Source organism: Ictalurus furcatus, chromosome 9, assembly GCF_023375685.1.
Source record: "Ictalurus furcatus strain D&B chromosome 9, Billie_1.0, whole genome shotgun sequence".
Taxonomy (NCBI): domain Eukaryota; kingdom Metazoa; phylum Chordata; class Actinopteri; order Siluriformes; family Ictaluridae; genus Ictalurus; species Ictalurus furcatus.
This window is the reverse complement of record NC_071263.1, coordinates 7,131,439-7,153,509: the sequence shown is the minus strand read 5'-3', so window position 1 is coordinate 7,153,509 and position 22,071 is coordinate 7,131,439. Positions and strand designations below refer to the sequence as shown.

General features: G+C 39.0%; 1 protein-coding gene across 1 annotated transcript in view; it reads right to left on the bottom strand.

Moving 5' to 3' along the window:
- mdga2a (MAM domain containing glycosylphosphatidylinositol anchor 2a) overlaps positions 1-22,071 on the bottom strand; it is a 192,628-nt gene that overhangs the window by 41,561 nt on the left and 128,996 nt on the right. Inside the window, exon 10 of the mRNA XM_053633356.1 lies at positions 5,367-5,515. Within this exon, the coding sequence (XP_053489331.1) occupies positions 5,367-5,515 (149 nt within the window). The remainder of the gene's footprint in view (positions 1-5,366; positions 5,516-22,071) is intronic.

Below are 22,071 nucleotides of genomic sequence, written 5' to 3'. Positions count from 1 at the left end.
ACAAGCCATAAGAAGAAATATTTGCACATAAGTTCATGACCCTAAATGAGGAAAGTAAAAAAAAAAATTCAAAGAGAAAAAGAGAGATTAAGCAGCATTTCAGACATCTCAAATGTGGAAATGGGTCATATTGACCCATAACATAATAGGAAGGTTAAGTTATAGGTCATTATCAAAAATCCACTTACAGATTATCACATTCATGCACTGTACCAACTTACATATAGATTGGATTTAAGGTTACTTAGATGCTATCTGAACTTAGCTCCACCCCATTTGTACGTCCATGCTCCAAACCTTGCTTTTGACCTCAGAATCTTGTTCTGTATGTGGCTTTCAAATTTTATACATCCATGCAAGCAGTCATAAGTTACAGCTGTTTAAGCAAATCAGCATTGTGAAATGCCTGTTAAAATTTTAATTAACTGGTTATTAAAAACCCAGTTACAGACTAGCAGATTGATGCAGATTGATTCAAATCTCAGCTTAAACAAACCTACAGTTTGTCAAAAATAGTTATTTGAACTATACTTCACCCAGGGCTGTTTCTAGGCATAGGCGAACTATGCGATTGCCTAGGGTGATACCAGCCTGTGTGTGCCAGTGAGTGCACAAACGCCCACCAAAAGCCCCACAAGAAAGAGAGTACATTATTATTATTATTATTATTATTATTATTATTATTAATAATAATAATAATAATAATAATATAATATATATAATTATATTTTTAGTTTTTCTTCTATTTTTAATAAAGTAACACTTTATGATTGTATGCGATTATTTATCTGGTATCCCTGGTGATAGTGGGTGCGCTATTAGGAAGAGAGATAGAGATATATAGGGTGGCGAGCATCCGTGCTTGACTGGTCTTTCATCGTGAAAAGCTCAAAGCCATCAGGGGCTCAGTATCGTAAAAAGAAAAAAGAGGATGAGAAAAAGAAAGAGAAATATAAAAGTATTTGACTGGTAGTCTATGGACGGTAAAGACGGTAAAGACCTGTTTTACCACCTATTAGCGCCAATTAGTGCTTCATCATGATGAGCACAACACAGTAGGAATCTTGCCTAGAGTGCCGAAATGACCAGAAACGGCCCTGACTACACCCCAACCAGAGCAGACATTCTCAGAACCTTGTACTGAATATGAATTTCATGTTTGGTTTAAATACATATTACCAATCATTAATTACAGCTGTTTGACTGAACCAGCTCTACCTCCTTAGAATTTATTGGCATATGGCAGCCATATTGTTTTCAAATGTTAACATTTTTGTTGATAATTATTGAGATTCACACAGTTCTAAGTAGATTAACAACAATTATGTAAAGGTTGGCCAAAAATCCCAGGACTAGTTCACAAAAGTAGGTTTAGCATACTATGCATATTATCTCAAATGTAAGTGGGTGGAGCCAAATTTTCCAAAAGGCAATTTTGTAGAGTTTGTGCAAACAAATTATGTGGAAGAGGAATCTTCACTGTACACTAGAGCCTTGCACGGGACTGTTTTCTTAATCCCGCTCTCGCCCGCTCCCACTGAATTTCTGACCATTACCGCCCGTTCCCGAAACGTGTGTTCCACTCCCGACTGCACCCGCAATGTTTGTATCCACTCCCGCCCATACTCGCAAACATTCTGGTCACAGCTTGTAGATATTGTGAAAAATTTACACAAACGTTAGGGCTATGCTAAACGTTCAGAATAACAGACATAAAACATTGTGTATAATTAAACTGACCATAAGTAAAAAGCACAAGTAAAGCACCACACATGACAAACACATTGGCCCATTTTTTTTAGTCTTATGAAACTCTTATCAACTTTTAAAACATCACAACTAGCAGAACCTAAAAACATATGCGTAACAACACACACACCTAACAATAATAGTTAAACTCTGGTAACCCAACAAGGCACAATATTTAATTGAATTATTTATAAAATAAATAAATATTAAACAAATTAAATGTAAAACAAATAAAATAAAAAATACAATAAATAGGAAATAAAAATCTCAGAGATATCAGGTGTTTATGTAGCTAGCTAATTAACATATATAGCAAAAATAAAATAAATAATACTATAAAACATAGGCTACTTAATGAATGAATGAAATTATGAAATCACTTGGCCTAACCTACTCCAGACTGGTATGGAGGAAGAGAATGTTATTGATCGACTGCGGTCCCAGGCTTGTGCGTTTCTCATCCAAGATCTGCCCACACACTAAATTCCTCTCTGATGGCGCATCAGATGCAGGGATACTCAAAATGAAACATGCAAGTTTTGAGAGTGCAGGAAAATGCTCTCTGTTGAACTTCCACCATTCAAACCCACTGTCTGGATCTGGGTTTTCAGAGAGTCAGGTGCTGAGATATTCTACTATTTCAGCATCAACAGGCTTTGGCACTGAAACACAGGATGCACTCTGTGCAATACTTTTGCACATTTATTGCAAATTACAAAGTTAAATTCTTTTCCATTTGTTTCAGTAACAACTGAAAATTGTTTCTAAATGTTGGTCTTGTCTTGCTTTGTTTTTGTGAAGTAAATAGCCGCTTTAATTTTCTTCTCAACTACATTTGTTGACTCCATTCTTGTTACACGCCAAATCCCGAGACCCGCAATATTTTTTGACCGTCCACTCCCACCCACATCAAAGGTAAAATCGCCCGCTCCCACGAGATTTGCGTTGGGACTCGCGGGACCGCCGGGATCCCAATCCCAATGCAGTCCTCCACTGTACACCTTGTTTTCCAAAAGATATGCCTGCTTTTCAACAAAGCCCCATCCCCCCCCACCCCCCCAGTGGCCAACTTGAGTGACAATGCATATTTCTGTGGATCACTAGAAGGGCCTACCATTCAAGTTTCATGGCAAATGCTCATTGTTAACCCTATCAAATGGCTACTAAAAGCTGATTGGATGACAGTGGCTATGTTTTGTAACATGGCCACATGACCAGGTCATTATTAACAATGCCCATACAAATTAGGATAAAGATGCAGAATACCAAGTTTCAGCTCAATCGGACTTCTGAGTTCCAGGTTTTCTGAACTTAGCTCTGCTCCTATTCATGACCATGACTAAAACTTGGAGGACCTCTTCAGGATCTTGTCCTGAAGGGACCTGTCAAGTTTCGTTCTAGTCCATGCAAATACTCATGAGTTATAGTTGTTTGAATGGATTAGGCTCCACCCTATTAGAATTAATTGGTAGGTGGGGGCCATATTGTTCATAAATTGAAATATTTCTGACAAGTATTTAAGGAGAAACTCTCCATACAATGTATATAAAACATCTACACACCTCTGTTAAAATGGCAGGTTTTTGTGATGTAAAAAAAATGATAAGATAAATTATTAAGATTGAGATAAATCATGTTGGAACATTTTCCATCCTCAATTTGAAATTACAACATATAAAAAATAAGTGAAAAACAATCAGTAACATTTTAGGGAAAAAACCCCCAAAAAACTTACAATAGCCTAGTTGCATAAGTGAGCACACCCCTAAACTAATACATTGTTGAAGAACCTTTTGTACATGGGTAATTTTAATTGCTTTACATTACATAGGTAATAAATAAAATCTTGGGTAAGAGTCTATCAGCATGGCACATCTTGACTTAATATTTTCCCATGCTTTCTTACAAAAACATTCTAGATCCATCAAATTGTGAGGGCATCTCCTGTGCACAGTCCGCTTTAGGTCACCCTAAAGATCTTTAGTTGGATTCAGGTCTGGACTCTGGCTATGTCATTAAAAAATTTAACTTCTTTTGTTAAGCCATTCCATTGTTGGAATTGGTTTTAACTTAATCACAAAAATCTGCCATTTTAACATGGGTGTGAGAAGCCTTTTATATTCACTGTAATTGTTTATGTATGTATGTATGTATGTGTATACCTGAAATGATTGGTAGATCATCTCTGTTCTGCTTTACCTCCTGCAACATTGCTCAAACTACAGTTTGCACTAACTTGTTAGTGACTTTGCGCACTAGTGTTTAATGGCCTCTAGCAGTGACAAACTTGACAAGAAATTAATCACACCACATGATGTCATTATAAACTACTGTGGCCTTAGTTTCTCCAGCTGAGCTGTGAAATTGTGAACAAGAAAGTGACAGATCACTGTGATAGAGCACCATGATATGAAACGGTAAGAAACACTGCTTAGAAGCATGACACTGCAGCACAGGAAAACTAAAAGTTAAGCTCTTCCACAAATAATAGCTCCACGGAACAAAAAAGTCTATTTTATTGACGTGAACAGAAGTCAACCATTTCTGGCTCAGAGGCATCTTAACAGTTATTCACTCTTATGAAAATCTGTACAAGGATTATTGTTGTTCAAAAAGTTTGGTCTGCAGGATCCCACATAACAGTGGCCTCTTTTTAATCAGTCTATACAATAAATAAATGTTTAGCTTCCAGCAAAATACATGACTTCTTTTAACTAAGAAAATTAGTACAGTTATCACATTAAAGCAAATAAACACACTGTCTGTGTTAGTTCAACTACCTGTACATAAACAGAACTAAAAGTTACACATGATAGTCCAAATGTGTCTCCAACACAAATTACTACATTCATTTTAAAAAAAAGAGAGATTAACACAATTTTGTGAAATTACAGTTAAAAATAACAACAGTAATGACTAACACATATAGAAGACTGCATTAACTGAGTCAATGTTAAAATACAGCATTACTAAGCAAAACCGGAACAAAAATATGAAGACTGTCGGGAATTTACCCCTCGTGCTGAGTACTGCGTGCAGAAGCGCTCAGAACGTGTAACAGCCCACAGCGCTATGGTGCACGTTTCTGTATTGTCATGTGTTTATTTACTTTGCCACAGGTGTGTTTGGTTTTGATTCATGTGTTGTCATGTCATGTCATTGGTTGTCTCCCTTGTGTTTCCTGATTACTCTCACCTGTTTTCAGTGTGTGTATTTAAACCCTCATGTGTCTTTGAGCGAAGTGTTGTGCCGTGTGTAATCGCCTGTCTTTTTCGTTATGCGTTGCTGTATTCTGGTTTTTGATCTAGTTCTGTCTCCTGTTTGCTGTATTTTGTACTTCCTTGATCATTCTTTGTTGATCGCCTGACCTCTGCCTGTTTCTCTGTCACGATTTTGATTCATGTTTGGATTTGTCTGCCTGCACTTCAAATAAAATGCATCTGCATCTGTCTCAGATCTCACTTTGTAACAGAGATAAATTGAATAAATATATGCAAAGATTGTGTATTTTTGATGAATAAGCATCATTTGAAGAAAAATATGTGACAGTGTTTGATAAATTATTTGCTGTGTGTGTAACTATGTCAATAAGGAGTAGAGAGAGAATATTGATTAACCTGTTTGATACCAAGCCGGTAGGCCATGATGCGGTCCACTGCATTGGGGTTCATCTGTGTCCATTGGAGTTTAAAACCATACACTCTGGGCTTGTTCTGCCAGAGTGCACTATATGTGTCATAGTAGAACTCTGGAGCGAAGGCCTTGCCTGAAAGGAACAGAACATTATATAAGTGCTTATTTCACACAAGATAAAAATACTTTAGGTGAGATTAGAAGACAATTTATCCAACGGCACAAGAGAGTCAATCATTTCTACCTGGGTCATCCATATCAACTCAACCAATTGCACCAAGATTTTAGAATTTGTTGAAGCGTTTAATACATAATGTGTTGGCACAAAGTTTTGGTAAAAAGGACTGACAAATCTCAAATTTTGAACATGGTTGATGGTTTTAAACCAGTGGTTCTCAAACTGGAGTCTGCCAGACGAAAGGGGGGCTGCATAGAAATTCTAGGATATCCATCCGTCCATCCACCCATTTTCTATACCGTTTATCCAACTGGGTTGTGGGGAACCTGGAACCTATCCCAAGGTGCATGGGGCACAAGGCGGGGTATCAATCCATTGCAGGGCACACTCACATGCACATTCACATGCCCATTCATACACAGACACTTTAGACATGCCAATCAGCCTACAATGCATGTATTTGGACTGGGGGAGGAAACCAGAGTACCAGGAGAATAGCCCCGCAGAACATGCAAACTTCACACACCCCCAACCCTGGAGGTGTGAGGCAAACGTGCTAACCACTAAGCCACTGTGCACCCATTCTAGAACATTTTTTAAAAAATGTTACCTGTATGTTACCTGTTAGCCACACACTGATAAAACCTAAGGCTATTTAAAATGAATACGTTTTTACATAGAGGACATAGTATCTTAGCTGAGAAAGTTAATACAGAAGAACCTAGTGTGGAAAAAACAAAATTTTGATGACTCTGGAGGTATAAAAGGAGGCACGCTACACAAGGGGGGGGGCTCTTAAAAAAGTTTAAGAACCACTGGTTTAAATTGTCATTATTTTGTCTTCTGGGAGACATATAAATATCTTATGTAGCTTCTACATAGGGCAATACTTAATGAAAAAAATATCTTTACATTTTTTTTTTTACTTTTCATCCTGTTGAAAAGTTTACATCCCCCAGCTCTTAATGTAGTGTGTTGCCTTCTTGAGCATCAGCAAATATTTATACCTTTTGTAATAATTGTGAACGAGTTCCCCAATTGTCCTCAGTGTGAAAAGCTCATCTCAACATCATATTGCTACTATTGGAAAGGGGTCAAATATGCAGAAGATACTGGAAAAGCAAATAATGTGTAGGTGGATTTTTCTGAAGAGTGGGCAGTTTAACTGCTCAGGACAAACAAGGGACTCATGAACAACTATCACAAAACATACACACAGTTGTTGATCAGATAACAACACACAGAATCGAGCGCATGTAAACTTTTGAACTGGTTAATTTGTGTAAATTCAGTTATTATTGTGTCTTATGCACTATGTAAACACCTGTTATGTAATTTAGGGCAGTACTAAATAAAAAACTACATAAATTTTTATTATCCTTCTTATTTAAAAAAAAAAAAAAAAAAAAAAGATTTACTATTTGCAGATTCTGCAAGGCGTATGTAAACTTATGACCTCAACTGTATATTTTCTTTCTTGTACCTTGTTTTGTGCTGTGTGTGCAAAACCCCTGTTTTTAATCACAAATAAGCAGCAGATTTTGTTATAAACATAGGTCAATATTGCAATTGGTATTCCAATTACTGAAATTGTAAACTGACAAAAATTTACAATTTTAAAAAGTGTAATGTTCAGTTTCAAAAAGGTGCTAGATATATGAATTTTAGCATGCACAAGCAATGGTTCTAGTACTATTAGCGTCCCAAATGCCATATACCAAAATGTTGTCTTCATATTATTCTGTAAAACAATATACCTAAAATGTTGCTGACTTGTGGAAGCAGTGGGAAAAAATGTGGAAGCAGTGGGAGATCCTAGAATGCTCTTGAAGCCAGCTATCAGTAAAATCTACTGCTGCCTTGAAGACCATCTCTCACCATCCCAGAGAGCACATGCTGCCATGTTCTTCTTCTTCTTCTTCTTCTTCTTCTTCTTCTTCTATCTCTTCCCCCTCCCCAATTCTTCTCTCTCTCTCTCTCTCTCTCTCTCTCTCTCTCTTTCTCTCTCTCTCTTTCTGTCTTGAGCTACACATGCTACTCCTGAGATACCAGTGATCCTGACTCCTGCTCTCCAGACTTGGCTGATCCATCCTGATGCCCAACTTCTGTTTGGAGTTCTCATTACCTGAATATCACTCATTGCTGCTAAGGATGGCCAACATGGCCAACAGCCTAAAGATCACTATGAGATTACTGTGGATGGTACCACATAGAAACCATAAAGATAGCTATGGCAGTTCTTTCTTGGATAGCCTTAGGACTGCAATTGCTAAGAACAGTTTTGCACTCACGTCTCCATCACTGAACAGGTAATGGTCTGCATTTTATCCAAAGCACATTACACTGTGTCTCATTCACCCATTCACACACACACACACCAATGGTAACAGAGATGCCATGCAAGGTGCTAACTTGCCATCAGGAGCAACTTCAGTGTTCAGTGTCTTGTCCAAGGACACTTTGGTATGTGGAGTCATGTGGGCCGGGAATCAAACTGCCAACCCTAAGATTAGTGGACAACCCGCTCTACCACCTGAGCCACAGCCGCCACAATTACTCACTTCAACACTTTAAGACTCCAAGACTTTAAGTTGAAACTATAATGAATTTAGAAATGAATCTGATGTTCACACTCATAAGATGCCCATAAGTTCATAAATTCCTGTTTACACAATTGTTCTTTTTGATTATATAATATACAGTTACAGAAAATAAATTAATTATAATCACACAATCCGGTGTCACCCAGATGAGGATGGGTTCCCTTTTGAGTCTGGTTCCTTTGAAGGTTTCCTTACATCATAGCAAGGAGTTCCCTTTCAAAGACAACGAGACATTGCGTGAGCTTTACACTGTGGGAAGCACCCTCGTGTGTGACCAGTATCTGAAGCATGTGTAACATCATGCCTATTTATAGGCCTGCCATAATCAGGTGAAGTGGCAATTAAGCGTGTGTCGTGTGATATAAAAACGGCACCTGTGAACCACGCTATTAGCCTTAATATCTTCAGTGAGACTGCATGTCGGTTGTTTGTGTAATGCTCGCAAAAAAACTCTTAATTTTCTCTCTATCTTTTAAAAAAATAAAGAAGAAACTTTCTGTCCCTTTAAAAAGAGAGAGAGAGAGAGAAATGTGTAAGTGAGAGAGAATTCAGGAAGTGTGTTACGCCTTGCTTCTGTTTCATCATGGGAGGGACACACGCACTTTCTGTGTGAAGTGTCTAGGGTTGGAGTATGCCAGGGCAGCCCTCGAGAGGTCTGACTGTGTGCTTTGTGAACGCCTTACAATTACGCAGCTCCACTACCAAAAAAAAAATTCCTCTCTTACTCTGAGGAGCCAGAAGGGTGTGCCAGAAACTGAGAGCAGCTCTCAATCATATAAAAAGCTGCTGGAAGTGATTTATAAGGCCGGATGAGCTTTTTTCTTCGCAGTTAAAATAAATCTCCTAAAACACAGCAGAAAACTCTTCTTTTTTCCCATAAGTGCATGACGAAATATCATGCTTCTGGGGAAGACTATACATAATCCGCATTTGTAACCCTGCAATGTAGGATTATTTGGCCATCGTGGGCAATGAATGGCACGACTATTTAGCTATGCCGAAGGTGGAGGAGAGTTACCTCTCTCCATTGAAGGCAGGTAATTTTGTGGAGCCGGCTTTGCCATCCAAGCCATGTAAGGCCACCTCGGCATTCGTGGTCAAGGCCTGTGAGGCAGTGGGTCTTGCTTGTGGGTCACTGCATACAATTTTGCAGGCCTACCAAGCAGACCTGCTGAGTAAGCTCAACATGCGGTGGCATTCAGCGCTAGTGCGAGGGAGGCACAGAAGGCGAGTGTGGCGGCCTGCCTCCCACTACAGAGAGCCAGGGGAACTGGGCGGCCACAGTCGCAGACTGCTAATAGGCCCGATCTGAGAATGGTCATAAAAACCAAGCAGACAAAGGAGGAGCGGTCCTGAGGGGCTTGGGGAGCGGGTCCTGAGAGAGAGAAAGGCGGGGGGGGGGGGGGCATGAAACACATTAGATAGACGTTAAAGGAACACCTCTAAGTTTCAGTAAAAATGGACTGTTCCCCCTCCAAAAGTACATTGGAATTTTGTGATTCTTTCCTTCATGATGACACAATCTTGTTACCACCCCATTGTCCTGGGGCCTCCCTGGCTGTCCACTCATGATTTTGTAATTTCCTGGAGACAAGGTGAGCTCATGACCTGGGGTGAATCCTGTTTTAACCACTGCCGGTCTATTTCATGTCTCTCCACACACACAGAAAGTCCAGCCACCCAGGGAAATGTGGTCCTGTGGTGTAGAGAGCTAGCTGAAGTTTTTAGCAATACTCAAGTGGCAAAGTTACCACCACATCAACCTTGGGACTGTGCCATTGACCTCCTGCTAGGCGCTACACCCCCAAGAGGAAGAGACTACCCCCTGTCTCTTCCTGAAACCCACACCAAGGAAGATTACATTATAGAAGCCCTAGCAAATGGCCACATCCACTGATCCATGTCTCCTGCTGCCACAGGCTTCTTATTTGTGGAGCAAAAGGACAGGGCTTCAGCCCTGCATTGATTATCAAGGTCTCAATGCTGTGATGGTCAAATTCAGGTACCCATTACCCCATGTTCCATCCTCCATTGAGCTGATAAGAAGGGCAAAAGTATAAGTCCTGCATGTCTGTGTCATCACTTACTGTGGTGGTGGGGGCGTGCTTGAGTGTCAGTTGTGGATGGAGAGGATGCGAGACAAACTGGCAGGTAATGTGTGATGTCATATTAGCCCAAGCTTTTTGCCTTCATGTTCTGTGTTTTTTTGTGCCTTCAGGGGCTCCTGTAACCCATGAGCGAGAGAGAGACAGTTGTTTTCTGTTGAATTTGAAAGTACGCTGAAAAGCATGCTCTAAATAAAGGTAAGCCTCCGGCTCAGTTAAGATTCTACCTGTCTCTCGAGTCTTCCTCCACACCCTCACACACTGGGGATCTACATTTACATACATGATATCTTGATTTACTCAAAAACAGAGGCGGACCAAATCACTCTGAAATCACGCCATCTTGGCCATACTAACCAAGATGTTTGAAAAAAATCTGTATGTCAAGCTGGAAAATCGTGAGTTTCACAAAACATCTGTGAAGTTCCTAAGTTGCATCCAGTATGAGAAAGGAATAGAGATGGACCAGGGCAAGGTGGACACCATCCACTCCCGTCAACCAACAAGAGCAACAAAGGAGATGCAATGTTTCCTGGGGTTCAAGGACCTCTACAGACATTTCATCAGATGGTATAGTGTGGTGGCTGCTCCTCTGACATTCCTTGTGAAGGGAAAATCCAAGGAACTAACATGGAATTGTGAGGCCCATCAAGCATATAAGTCACCACTGTCCCTGTCCTACATTACCTAGACCTGCAATTGATAGTTGGGGTAGATGCCTCTGGCCATGGGATTCTGGCAGTCCTCTCCCAAAAACAAGGTGGCCCCAAAAATATGCATCCCTGTGTCATCTTTTCTAGGAAGCTACACTGGCAAAAAGAAATTATGACGAGGGACATCGTGAATTACTCACCATCAAAGCGGCTCTAGAGGAGTGGAGGCACTGGCTGGCAGGCTCCAAGTACCCTTTTATAATCATTATAGATCACAAGAACCATGAATACGTCAAGACCCCCAAGTGACTCAGCCAGCCAACAAGCCAGATGGGCCCTATTTTTTTCCCCCTGCTCCATTACATGTAGACCAGGTCCAAGAATGTGGGAGATAGTGAAGAATGTGGGAGATAATGAACAAGATCCAGTAAGCCCAAGAAGAAGGCCCAAAACCTCTAGACTAACCTGTGGGGAAAATGGATGTACCTTTGCATGAGAGAGAGGAGGTAATCCAGAGGGAACACTCTGAGCTCTCGACACCTAGGCATCACCCAAACCCAAAGGTTATTGGGAAATTAATTTTGGTGGAACACGTTGAGAAGAGATGTAGAACAGTACATTAAGGAATGTGCAATATGTGCCCAACCCAAATCCTGACAGCAATCACCTGCAGGGCTAATGGAACCCTTCCCACGCCACAAAACCCTTGGTCCCACTAGCACTTGATTTTATCACAGACTTCCCCAACTCACAAGGATACACAACCATCCTCACAATCATTAATAGTTTCTCTAAAGCCTGCCCACAGCATAAATCCCGTTTAAGTATGTCTTTCCATTGTATGGCCTCCCTGAAGACATACTATCAGGTCAAGGGGTTCAGTTCACATCCCAGGTCTGGCAGGGATTTTGCCAAAAACTATATATAAATTCTATCTTCAGGTTATCACCCTTAGTCACATGGGTAGCCAGAGTGTGAATCCCTGTGTGTGTCCAGAGATTGCAGCCACCATTCTTCCCTGGTCTGGAGAAACCTCAAACATTCTTGCTATGGATGAGTGGATCAAGCCAAGCAAACAGATCTGGGAATTGTCCCATGGCAGGCTGGAAAGAGTGGTACAGCACCAGAAGGTACAAGCTGACCATTACCACTGCACACACTGATCATTACTTTGCATACTGCAACACCCAATCTGGACAGCCCTCAAGACCCTTTGAGGACACCCTCCGTCTGGCTTGAACTGCTTCTTTTGTTAAAACACTCACTTTCTGTTGAAAGTGAATATGAAACAAGAAAGAAGGCCAGCACAAACCTATAAATTAAGACAAATAAAACGAATCATTAATCAATCAATGAATCATAACAAAAGAAATGGCACCATATGAATGGATGATGGGCTGGTCTGTCTGTGCATAGCCGTAAACAGATGCCTCAGCTGACAGAAGATTTAGCTCTCGCTCATTATTATTAACACTATATATTATTAATTATTTTTATTGGCATAGATGTGAGTCAAAATAACTTCCACATCTGCCTTTCGTCATTCATTTCTTGCTCCCAGCTGTCTGTGCACTTGAACTTATGGAGTTTTATAGACATCACTAGACAGAAATGAGCTATTTTAGGAATGCGCTTTGTACTTCAAAGAAAATCAGCATTTCACAAATGTTTTCATGTTGTCAGAATAAAAAAAACACACTGTCACTGATCAAAACAGCTATGTTGCTTTCTGGCCTTCCCCAGCTCTTGTGTATATGATGGCAGTTAATGGAGTCATAGTGAGCACAACTGAGCTCTTCACCGGTGCTATAATGTGGATGCATACTAATGTCTGAATGGTCTCTATTTAATAATCACATGGGAGTTCACATTCTCATTCTTGTATTCATTTTGTATCTTTCTTGTTAAACTTTGTCTGTGCTTTTCTTTTTATTGTTTACAAACACCCTGTAGATTGCAAGTTGTATTTTATAATGTGTTATATTTTCTCAGGCAGTGTATTATTAGAAGTCCAAGCATGTAAAGCTGGAAGGATTTTTTTTGGGTTCCATGCAGCTAGTGCTAGAGGCAAGCAATACAACCGTTATTCCATACAGTATGCATTTCATCATGAAATTAGTTTAATGTTATGCATGAGTATGTATTCCTGCAAAACTGATTACAGAGTAAACTAGGTAACCTATTTATTTACACAGTAAATCTAAATAAAACATGTTCTCTTCTAAAATCTGCTGTCTTATTCTACATTTTTAAAAAATAAAATTCTAAAATTACAAAATAATATTGATCAAATGACTGTTAAGACCTACATACAATCATGTGAAAAAATAAATACAGCCCATGGATTTTTTATATATATATATTTTTTGAATTTATTTTTTACTGCTTCTTTTTTTTTTTTTTTTAATATATTTGGACAAGCAAAGTCTTTGAAACAGTGCCTATTAATAAAGGTGATAGACTATCAAATGACACATACAACTGATATTTTATAGTAATTTTCACAACTTAAAAACATAATTATAACAAAAAATAACAACAATAACAAAAAAAACCAGACCATTCACATGGAAAAAGTGAGTACACCCCAACATTTATCACACCTTCAACTCCATTAAGTATAAATTCAATGTTAAAGTCGATGTGTATAGCAATGTATAAATAAAGCCATAGGAGACCTCACCTTAACTTTAGCCTGCACCCCATTAAGTCCAGATGCCATGACAGAAGCGCCATCAAAGCACTTTGGCACAAATTTATCCAGGCATTCGTATTCCTCCAGGAATCGGATAATGAGAACAGCAATGTCATCAGCCCGCTTGCCACTCGAAAAATTGTCAAATCTGACAAGCCTCTCCTTGACACCAGTGTCTGTCACATAACGGAGAGCCAGTGCTAGCTGGGCTGCAGTACTCACATCTGTAGTTTCATACACCATAACTGCAACAAAACGTGCTTTTTTGATCTCCCTCTTTATCTCCGCTCCCATCAGTTCAACTATAGCACTAACCAGGTCGTTTTGTATTTTGCCTGAAGTCCCTCTAAACACTTTTGTTAGTGGAAATGTGGTAATGCAAGTCTTTGTCATGCTTGGCCAGAAAGTTTGACATCTCTATGTTCCCATCTGTGGACTCCTTGCTTTCATTGTGTCCCATAAATGAAAGCTCTTGATTACCCAGAAAGATGACACAATCAATCTTTTCAGTATTTCCCTATTTCTCTTGACTTTTTCATTGTGGAGCACTTGGATGTCTCAGAATGTTTTCTAAAACATCGTTGCATGCAAGTCTCCTGCCATGTTTTGGTGTCTTATTGCGGTCTTGGTTAGGCAATTCCAGTTTGCAAACCCAGTATGGCTCCAAACACCATATCGGTCAGTTGCAAATAACAAGCATTCCCAGCAATACAATATACAATGTTCCTTGGATGCTGTAATCCAGGTGTATCTTTCTTAATTGGTCAATTGGAAGTGCACAAAAATCCTTTGCCTGACTGGGACAGGCCCGCTACTTGGGGGTTGATCGACCCTTCTGCACAATCTCCCGCTTTTCTTGAAAGGTCCTTCTTGAAAAAGGCTTTGCCAGTAAATCTGCCACCAAATCAATTTCTTACCTATCCTACAGCCATTGTGAGTTAAAAAAAAATAATAAATCAACAGAGCTAAGTAAAAATCGAAACAAATAAATCTAAAGCACTACATGAAAATCTAAACTTCACACAAAAGAAAGGTTATGAGCTAGTTGGTTATATGTCAGTTAACTGTTACGTGCTCTGATCATGCCGGTGTGATTTCCATCCATCCATCCATCTTCTCCCGCTTACTCCTTCTTCAGGGTTGCGGGGGAACCTGGAGCCAATTCCAGGGAGCATCGGGCACAAGGCGGGGTACACCCTGGACAGGGTGCCAGTCCATCACCCTGGACAGGGTGCCAGCAAAATCACATACACACTCACACACCCATTCATACACTACGGACACTTTAGACACGCCAATCAGCCTACCATGCATGTCTTTGGACTGGGGGAGGAAACCGGAGTACCCGGAGGAAACTCCCGCAGCACGGGGAGAACATGCAAACTCCGCACACACATGGCCCCGGCGGGAATCGGACCTGGAGGTGTGAGGCGAACGTGCTAACCACTAAGCCACCGTGTGCCCCCGGTGTGATTTTGTGTTGAAAAATTCTGACATAGGCGGCTAGGCCAGCTAGAAGGCTCTGGCATGTCAAAGAATACACCCAACATGGCAAACTTGAAATCTGATTGGTTAAAGAATATGACAATCAACAACATTGTCTGCATTTGCTTGAATAGCAAAGGGGATTCACTCAAAATTCTTAAGGCCTCAGGGTAGATTTTTCACCCGGAGACAGCACAGGTGGAAAATCTGATTGGATAAAAGCTCAGTTGAGGGAGAGAGTAGCAATGAAATGATGTTAATACTATATTAATAGACTGGTGGGAATGAACTTCATATAGCAATACATAGAGTATTAATGAAATGTATTTATAAAAATACATCATTACAAAAATATAATTTTCTGATTCTGACAATCTCTAGGCCAGCAGAGAAGGCCTTGATGGCCCTGACGGCCCTCCTCTGGGTGCCAGTGATTAGAAACTGCTTAGGGAGTGCAGGTGGAACCTGTCTAATTTATACCCCTCTCATATCTGGTGTCTGGTGTTCCCTTTGTTATTGAGGTGTGTGGTGTCATCATGCCAAGATCTAAAGATTTCTATAAGGCCTTCAGAAAAAAGGCTGTGGATGCCTATGAGTCTGGCAAGGGATTTAAAATGATCTCTAAAGTATTTAAAATACATAATTCCACTGTAAGGAAAATCATCTACAAGTGGCACAGATTTCAAATGACTGCCAATTTATCAAGGACTGACCGTCCCAGCAAATTTAACACAATAGCAGACCATCTGATGCAAAAAGAAGTCTCCAAGAACCCAAAATTTCATCGCAGGATCTACTAGTAAGTCTTGCAACTGTTTGTATCATAGTGCATGCTTCCACAATCAGAAAGATAAAAAAAAACCTTTGCTGTTTAAAATGAACATTAGAGCAAGACTACAGTTTGCCAATGAGCATATAGGCAAAGACCAGGCCTTTGGAATAATGTGCTCTGAACAGACAAATCAAAGAGAGTTGTTTGGCCACAGTAACAGCAGACATGTTTGGCACTGACCAAAGATAGCTTTTCAGGAGAAGCACTTCATACCAACTGTGAAGCACTGTGGCGGAAATGTTATGGTTTGGGGTTGCTTTGCTGCCTCAGGGATTAGACAGCTTGCATTCATTGATTCAGCTATGAATTCTATATCATATCAAAGAGTGCTTAAAGATAATATGTGGCCATCTGTCTTAAAGTTAAAGTTGAACTGAAAGTTGAACTTTCAACAGGATAATGTTCCTAAGCACACTAGAAAATCCACAAAGGAATGGCTCAAAAAGAAGAAATCGAGGGTTATGGAATGGCCTAGTCAAAGCCTTCCACTGAAATGTTGTGGGGGGATTTGAAACAGGCAGTACAAACATCTTGCAACTGAAAGAATATTGCATGTAAGAGTGGTCAAAACTTCCTGCAAACCTAGAGGACAATTATGCAAAACGCCTACAAGAAGTTATTTTTGCTAAAAGGGGCAATACTAGCTTCTGAGGCCAAGGGTGTACTTACTTTTTCCACAGAAGAATATCACATCACATTATTAAAAATCTAAATTCCTATTAAAGCACACCTATTATGGTTTTCAAACGTTCCCAATTTTGTTTTAAACATCTCGTACAGTAAATTTACATGCATCCAAGATCAAAAAACACTTTAATGTGCTCATAATTTAAACTGCAGCATTACCTTTTTTCCACCCAGTGTCACAAATGACTCGGTCAGTGATCTGTTCTAAAGGATTCCTTATAAACTGTCCCTTTCAGAGAATCATACTCTGCTCTGATTTGTCAGATGTCCCAGTCTGTTGTGATTGGTCTACTGCTGTTTCAAAAAGGAAACACCCACTACCATAACGAGTTTCAGCATCGTCTGTTTGCAAGCAGCCGATGAAGACCAGAGGCGGGGTTTTTTGTTACAAACCTAAGTAGATTTGTACAGGAAGTCTGGAATTACTGACGACTCGTTTCAGGTGTTCAGAATCAGTTCCTTCTTTTGGGAGTCAATAACGCCGTTTGACGTGCACTTTTTTTTTTTTAACTTTGCAGATGTTTTTACATTCACAAACAGCTATATAACACACTACATGAAAGATAATATTTGAAAAAAAAAAAACATAATAGGTGCACTTTAAGTAATTTCATGGGTTTGAATTAATAAATTCAGGCCAAATGTGGCCTGTGGACAGATTTTAATTGTTCTACGCATGGAAAATATTTTGCTGAGGGTGAATTTGTGAAAAAGATAAATATTTTCTTTTTGTTAGTTGATACCCTACTACTGAAAATTGTTAATTAAATTGAGTAGTTTGATAAATATAAATTGTTCTATATGCTATTTTTTTCATGGTTTGAATGTTTAATATTTGAATACCTGCCCTCAGGTATTTTTGATAGTCTTTGATTGAGCCTCTTTTGGACACTCCTGATCTTTTTCAATTTACCACTATGCTAAATTCCTATAAAATAATAGTAAATCTATGTTTATCCAGAATAAGATTACCATAACATTATTGTTTATATCCATCACTTTCTACATAATAAATTACTGTAATTTAACAGCTTTTTTACTAGCACCCAGTTGCCAGTGTTTTACCAAGTTTTTGCACCTTAATGGGTAGTAATGAAGAGCATAAGTAAAGAGCACAAGAGATTACATCACTAAGATAGACTAAGATGGAGGGCATAATCTGTGTTGATTAATAAGGTTAATAGCACTTTGGAGGAAGCTGTTGTGGTAACATGCTGTCTTGGTGCAAAATGTTTGCCTGATATAGGTTCTAAACCAATTGCTTTGTGTTGATAAATACTTTTCTGCCCAAAATATAAACTTAATATAAAACAAAATATAAACTCTTATAGCCATGAAGCAGGGTTGGGACAAACATACACACAACTCCAGCATGATTCATTTGAGTAATAAGGCACTATTATACAGTAGCAGAAAAAAACTGTGTTGAGATTCACATACATTTGAAATGGAGAATTTGCTGATATCTGCGGGTAAGGGATGTCAATAGCAGTTATTCTTAGTAAAATGGAAAAAGCTTTTGCAGTGCAAATCGGATCCCAGATTTTACTCTGTCTAATGCTTAAGAATAAACTCAGCTCTGCTGAAAACTACTGTTAAAATCAAGGTCCAATTACAGGGGTCAGTCAAACCACACTATTACAACAAGGTTAAAAGTCAAAAACGTAAACATTGCATGGGTCACCTGGCAGTCAACATCCAATTGAAGCAATTTGGATGATTGACCATTATACATTCTAAAACATTTACCATCAACTTTGCTTTAAAGTTGCTTTGCTTCTAGTCTAATAAATAAGGAATAAAACAGAATGAGGCCTGCTGCTACAGGAAAATAATCAACAATGGGGTGGTATGATGCCATAGAAAATTTGGCTTATGTTTTCAAAATTTGAAGACATAAACAATGTCTTCAATTAAAGTGCTGTTTCCTCTGATCTCTTCTGAAAAAGCATATTTACAGCCCAAGACATGGATTTCAGTATGACATATTGTGGTTACATAAAACTGGACTTAATACTGCTTGCTGCTTAAGCCAATATTTTTCAAGAAAAATGATCAGAATCACAGCTAAACAAGGCATGCTTCAGGTTGTGGCAAACTCCACCCTGAGTGCAGTAAAACCAGAACCTAGAAACACAGTAAAACCAGAATAAACACTGCAAGCACTTTTGCAAGATGGAATAATACAGTATATTACTGGTGAAAGATAAAACTGTATACAGAATTAGCTATATTGCAACTGGTCAGGTATGTAAGCAATCTGTATAAGGTTTTGAACTGTTTGAATGGCCTGCTTACATAATGAATCAAGTATATACATTTTTTTATTACAAAGAAGGAAAAAAAAAAACAGCGATGGTCCTCCACTTCTTAATTCTTATGAATCAAAATGAGCCAAATTTCAAGAGTTTAGAGTATTATAACTTGTCTTTCAAGCAGATGAATTAGCTACTGGGTAGTTCCAAATGCTAACAATGCTAATATAACAATGCTCGTTTCTAAGAAAAACAGGTCCGCACTCGACCATGCACTCGACCATACTCATGAATCAATATGAGCCAAAGGTCATGTGTTTATAGTGTATTGGCTTTCAAGCAGCTGAATGATGTTCTGGGGAGCTTAAAATGCTAATGATGCTAACATGCTAATACCAAAGCTTTAAATCTCACAAGACCTAATTACAAAGAAAAATAAGACAGTGAAGGTAACTCTTGACTCTCTCATTCCAGTAAACATAGAAGTTTGTCTTCTACTGACAGACCATCATACATGTTTTATATCTGGCAACAAGGAGACACTGAGAGCTACAAAGAACAATCTCAATGCTGGCATTAATGCAGATAAGAACAACTACAATGTATAAATAGAAAGCCACTTTAGCAGCAACTAGGAACCACCTGTTGAAAAAGCAAGAGTTCGCATCAAGGAAAATCACACATGGAGCTTCAATACCTCCCACACTGTCAAAAAGGCCCATCAATATTACGGACATGCACTGTAGAGAGCATTCTGACCAGCTGTATCATGGTCTGGTATGGCATCTCTATTGCTATTGACTGTAACTCCCTACAGTTGGTGGTGAAAGCAGCTGAGTTCATCACTGAGAATAAATCAAGGACACTTTTGCATACATCAGTTCACAGACGCCCACAATTGGCTAGTGTCACTTTGGGTGGGAGGGATGCCATTACTCTCTCCCCTAACAATCAGAGAGCATGGCCAATTCTGACTCCTGGCCAGATGACCTGGTACCTATGACAAAAACACTTTCTTTAAACATTTTCTTTAACAAAAACTGCAGACAGACAGACAGACAGACAGACAGACAGATAAAAGAACCCACATGTTCCCATTTTCTTAATGAATGTAAGGTTAGGGGAAGGTGTAGGCATTATTTAAGGACACAAAGGTAGATTTACAAATGTGTGTGTGTGTGTGTGTGTGTGTGTGTGTGTGTGTTTGTACCAGTGGTACATTAAGAATGTCTGTGATGTAGGAGTGACCTCAGTTCTATAGTTGAACTCAGGACATTGAGGATATTGTAAAGGATGTTGTCACTGTAGGAAGTTTATTTTGGCTTAAAGTAAAACTCAGCACATGAATATTTAATTTATGTCTTCTTCAGAAATGTGGTGCTTTTAACCTGACAGGCAGTGAGCAGAAATTACAGATGCAGAAAATCTGTAGTAAAGGCAAATTTGTGGCCATAGCCCAGCATTCTGAACGAGTAAAATGTTCCATGAAGCTCCCATTTGACTGCCATATTTTATTTCCACCCTTTACAGCTTCTTGCTGAAAGATGCCTGTTTGGTGATCCTCTTGAAGCACACAGTCACACCTCCTTGGCTCAGCGAAATGTTGAAGATGTCTGTGAGGACATCTCAGTATCTACAGTAGTATATTGGAGTTGAAATTAAATTTGCATTTGAAATCTGTTGCTGCTGACTCTCAATATAAGTCAAAAGAGCTGACAGTGAAGCAAACCAAACAAACAAACCTATCAGAGAGATACAGTGGTGGAAATAAGTATTGAACACGTCAACATTTTTTTCAGTAAATATATTTCCAATGAGGTTATTCACATGAAATTTTCACTAGACATTAGTATTACTCAAGAAACCCAGAAATAAAAAAAATTCACAACATTAAAGTCCATAAATAAAGTTGTGTGTAATAAAGTGGAATGACACGGGAAAAAAGTATTGAACACGCTAAGAAAAAGTAGTTCTCCAAGGCAAGGTAAGGCAAGGAAGCAGCTGAAATCCGAAAGTAATTATACCCCCTATCTGTGTCAATTATTATCAGCTGGGTTAGTAAATTGATTGTCTATAAAAAGGCTTTTCATTACCAAGGTGTCACACAAAAAACATCTCATGATGGGTAAAAGCAAAGAGCTCTCTCAAGACCTTCTGAATTTTATTGTTGCAAAACATATTGATGGAATCGGATACAGACGTATTTCAAAACTTCTGAATTCTCCAGTAAGCACCATTGGGGACATTATCGGCAAGGGGAAGCAACATCACTCCGTCATCAACCGGCCACACACAGGAGCTCCTCGCAGGATTTCTGACCACGGAATCGGCAGAATAGTCAGAAGAGTAGCCCAAGAGCTAAGGACGACTCAGAAAAAGCTCCAGAAACACTTGGAGGCAGCAGGTGCCAATGTCACAGAGAAAACAATAAGCAATGGATTCCACTGCTCACGCTCACCCCGCAAGACTCCATTACTAAAGAAAAGGCACGTCGAAGCTCGTTTAAGGTCTGCTACAACTCATTTAGACAAGCATATGAAATACTTGGAGTGTAGTCTGGTCAGACGAGAGCAAAATTGAACTTTTTGCTTGTCACACTACACACCATGTTTCTTCATACAGGAAGTGCCTTGAAGCTGTCATTACAAACAAAGGCTTCTCCACTAAGTATTAAATTTCAGTTAGCATGTTCAATACTTTTTTCTTGTGTCATTCCACTTTATTGCACATAACTTTATTTATGGATTTAATGTTGTAAATTCTTTATATTTCCAGATTTCTTGAGTTAATACTGATGTCTGGTGAAAATTTCATGTGAATAACCTCATTGGAAATATATTTACTGTACTTTTTTTTTTTGATGCGTCCAATACTTATTTCCCCAACTGTAGCAAAAGCATTACTGCAAAGGATTTACAACCAAGTATTAAAAATTACAATTTAATTTATGATTGTTAGTTTGTTTCATGTCAATTCCAATATACTGTGGTAGACAGCTAAAATAACAATAAATTTGTCAATGTCCAAATATCTATGGACCTTACTATAAAAACTCGTACATCAAGGATATTAAATATCTATGAAGTATCCTAAAGTTGGCAACTAGATTTAAAAAAAAATGAAATGGGGAAAAAGGTTATTGAGTCTTGAGACTAAATAGTAATTCACAGACAATGCTGTGTCAAAGGTGTCAGGC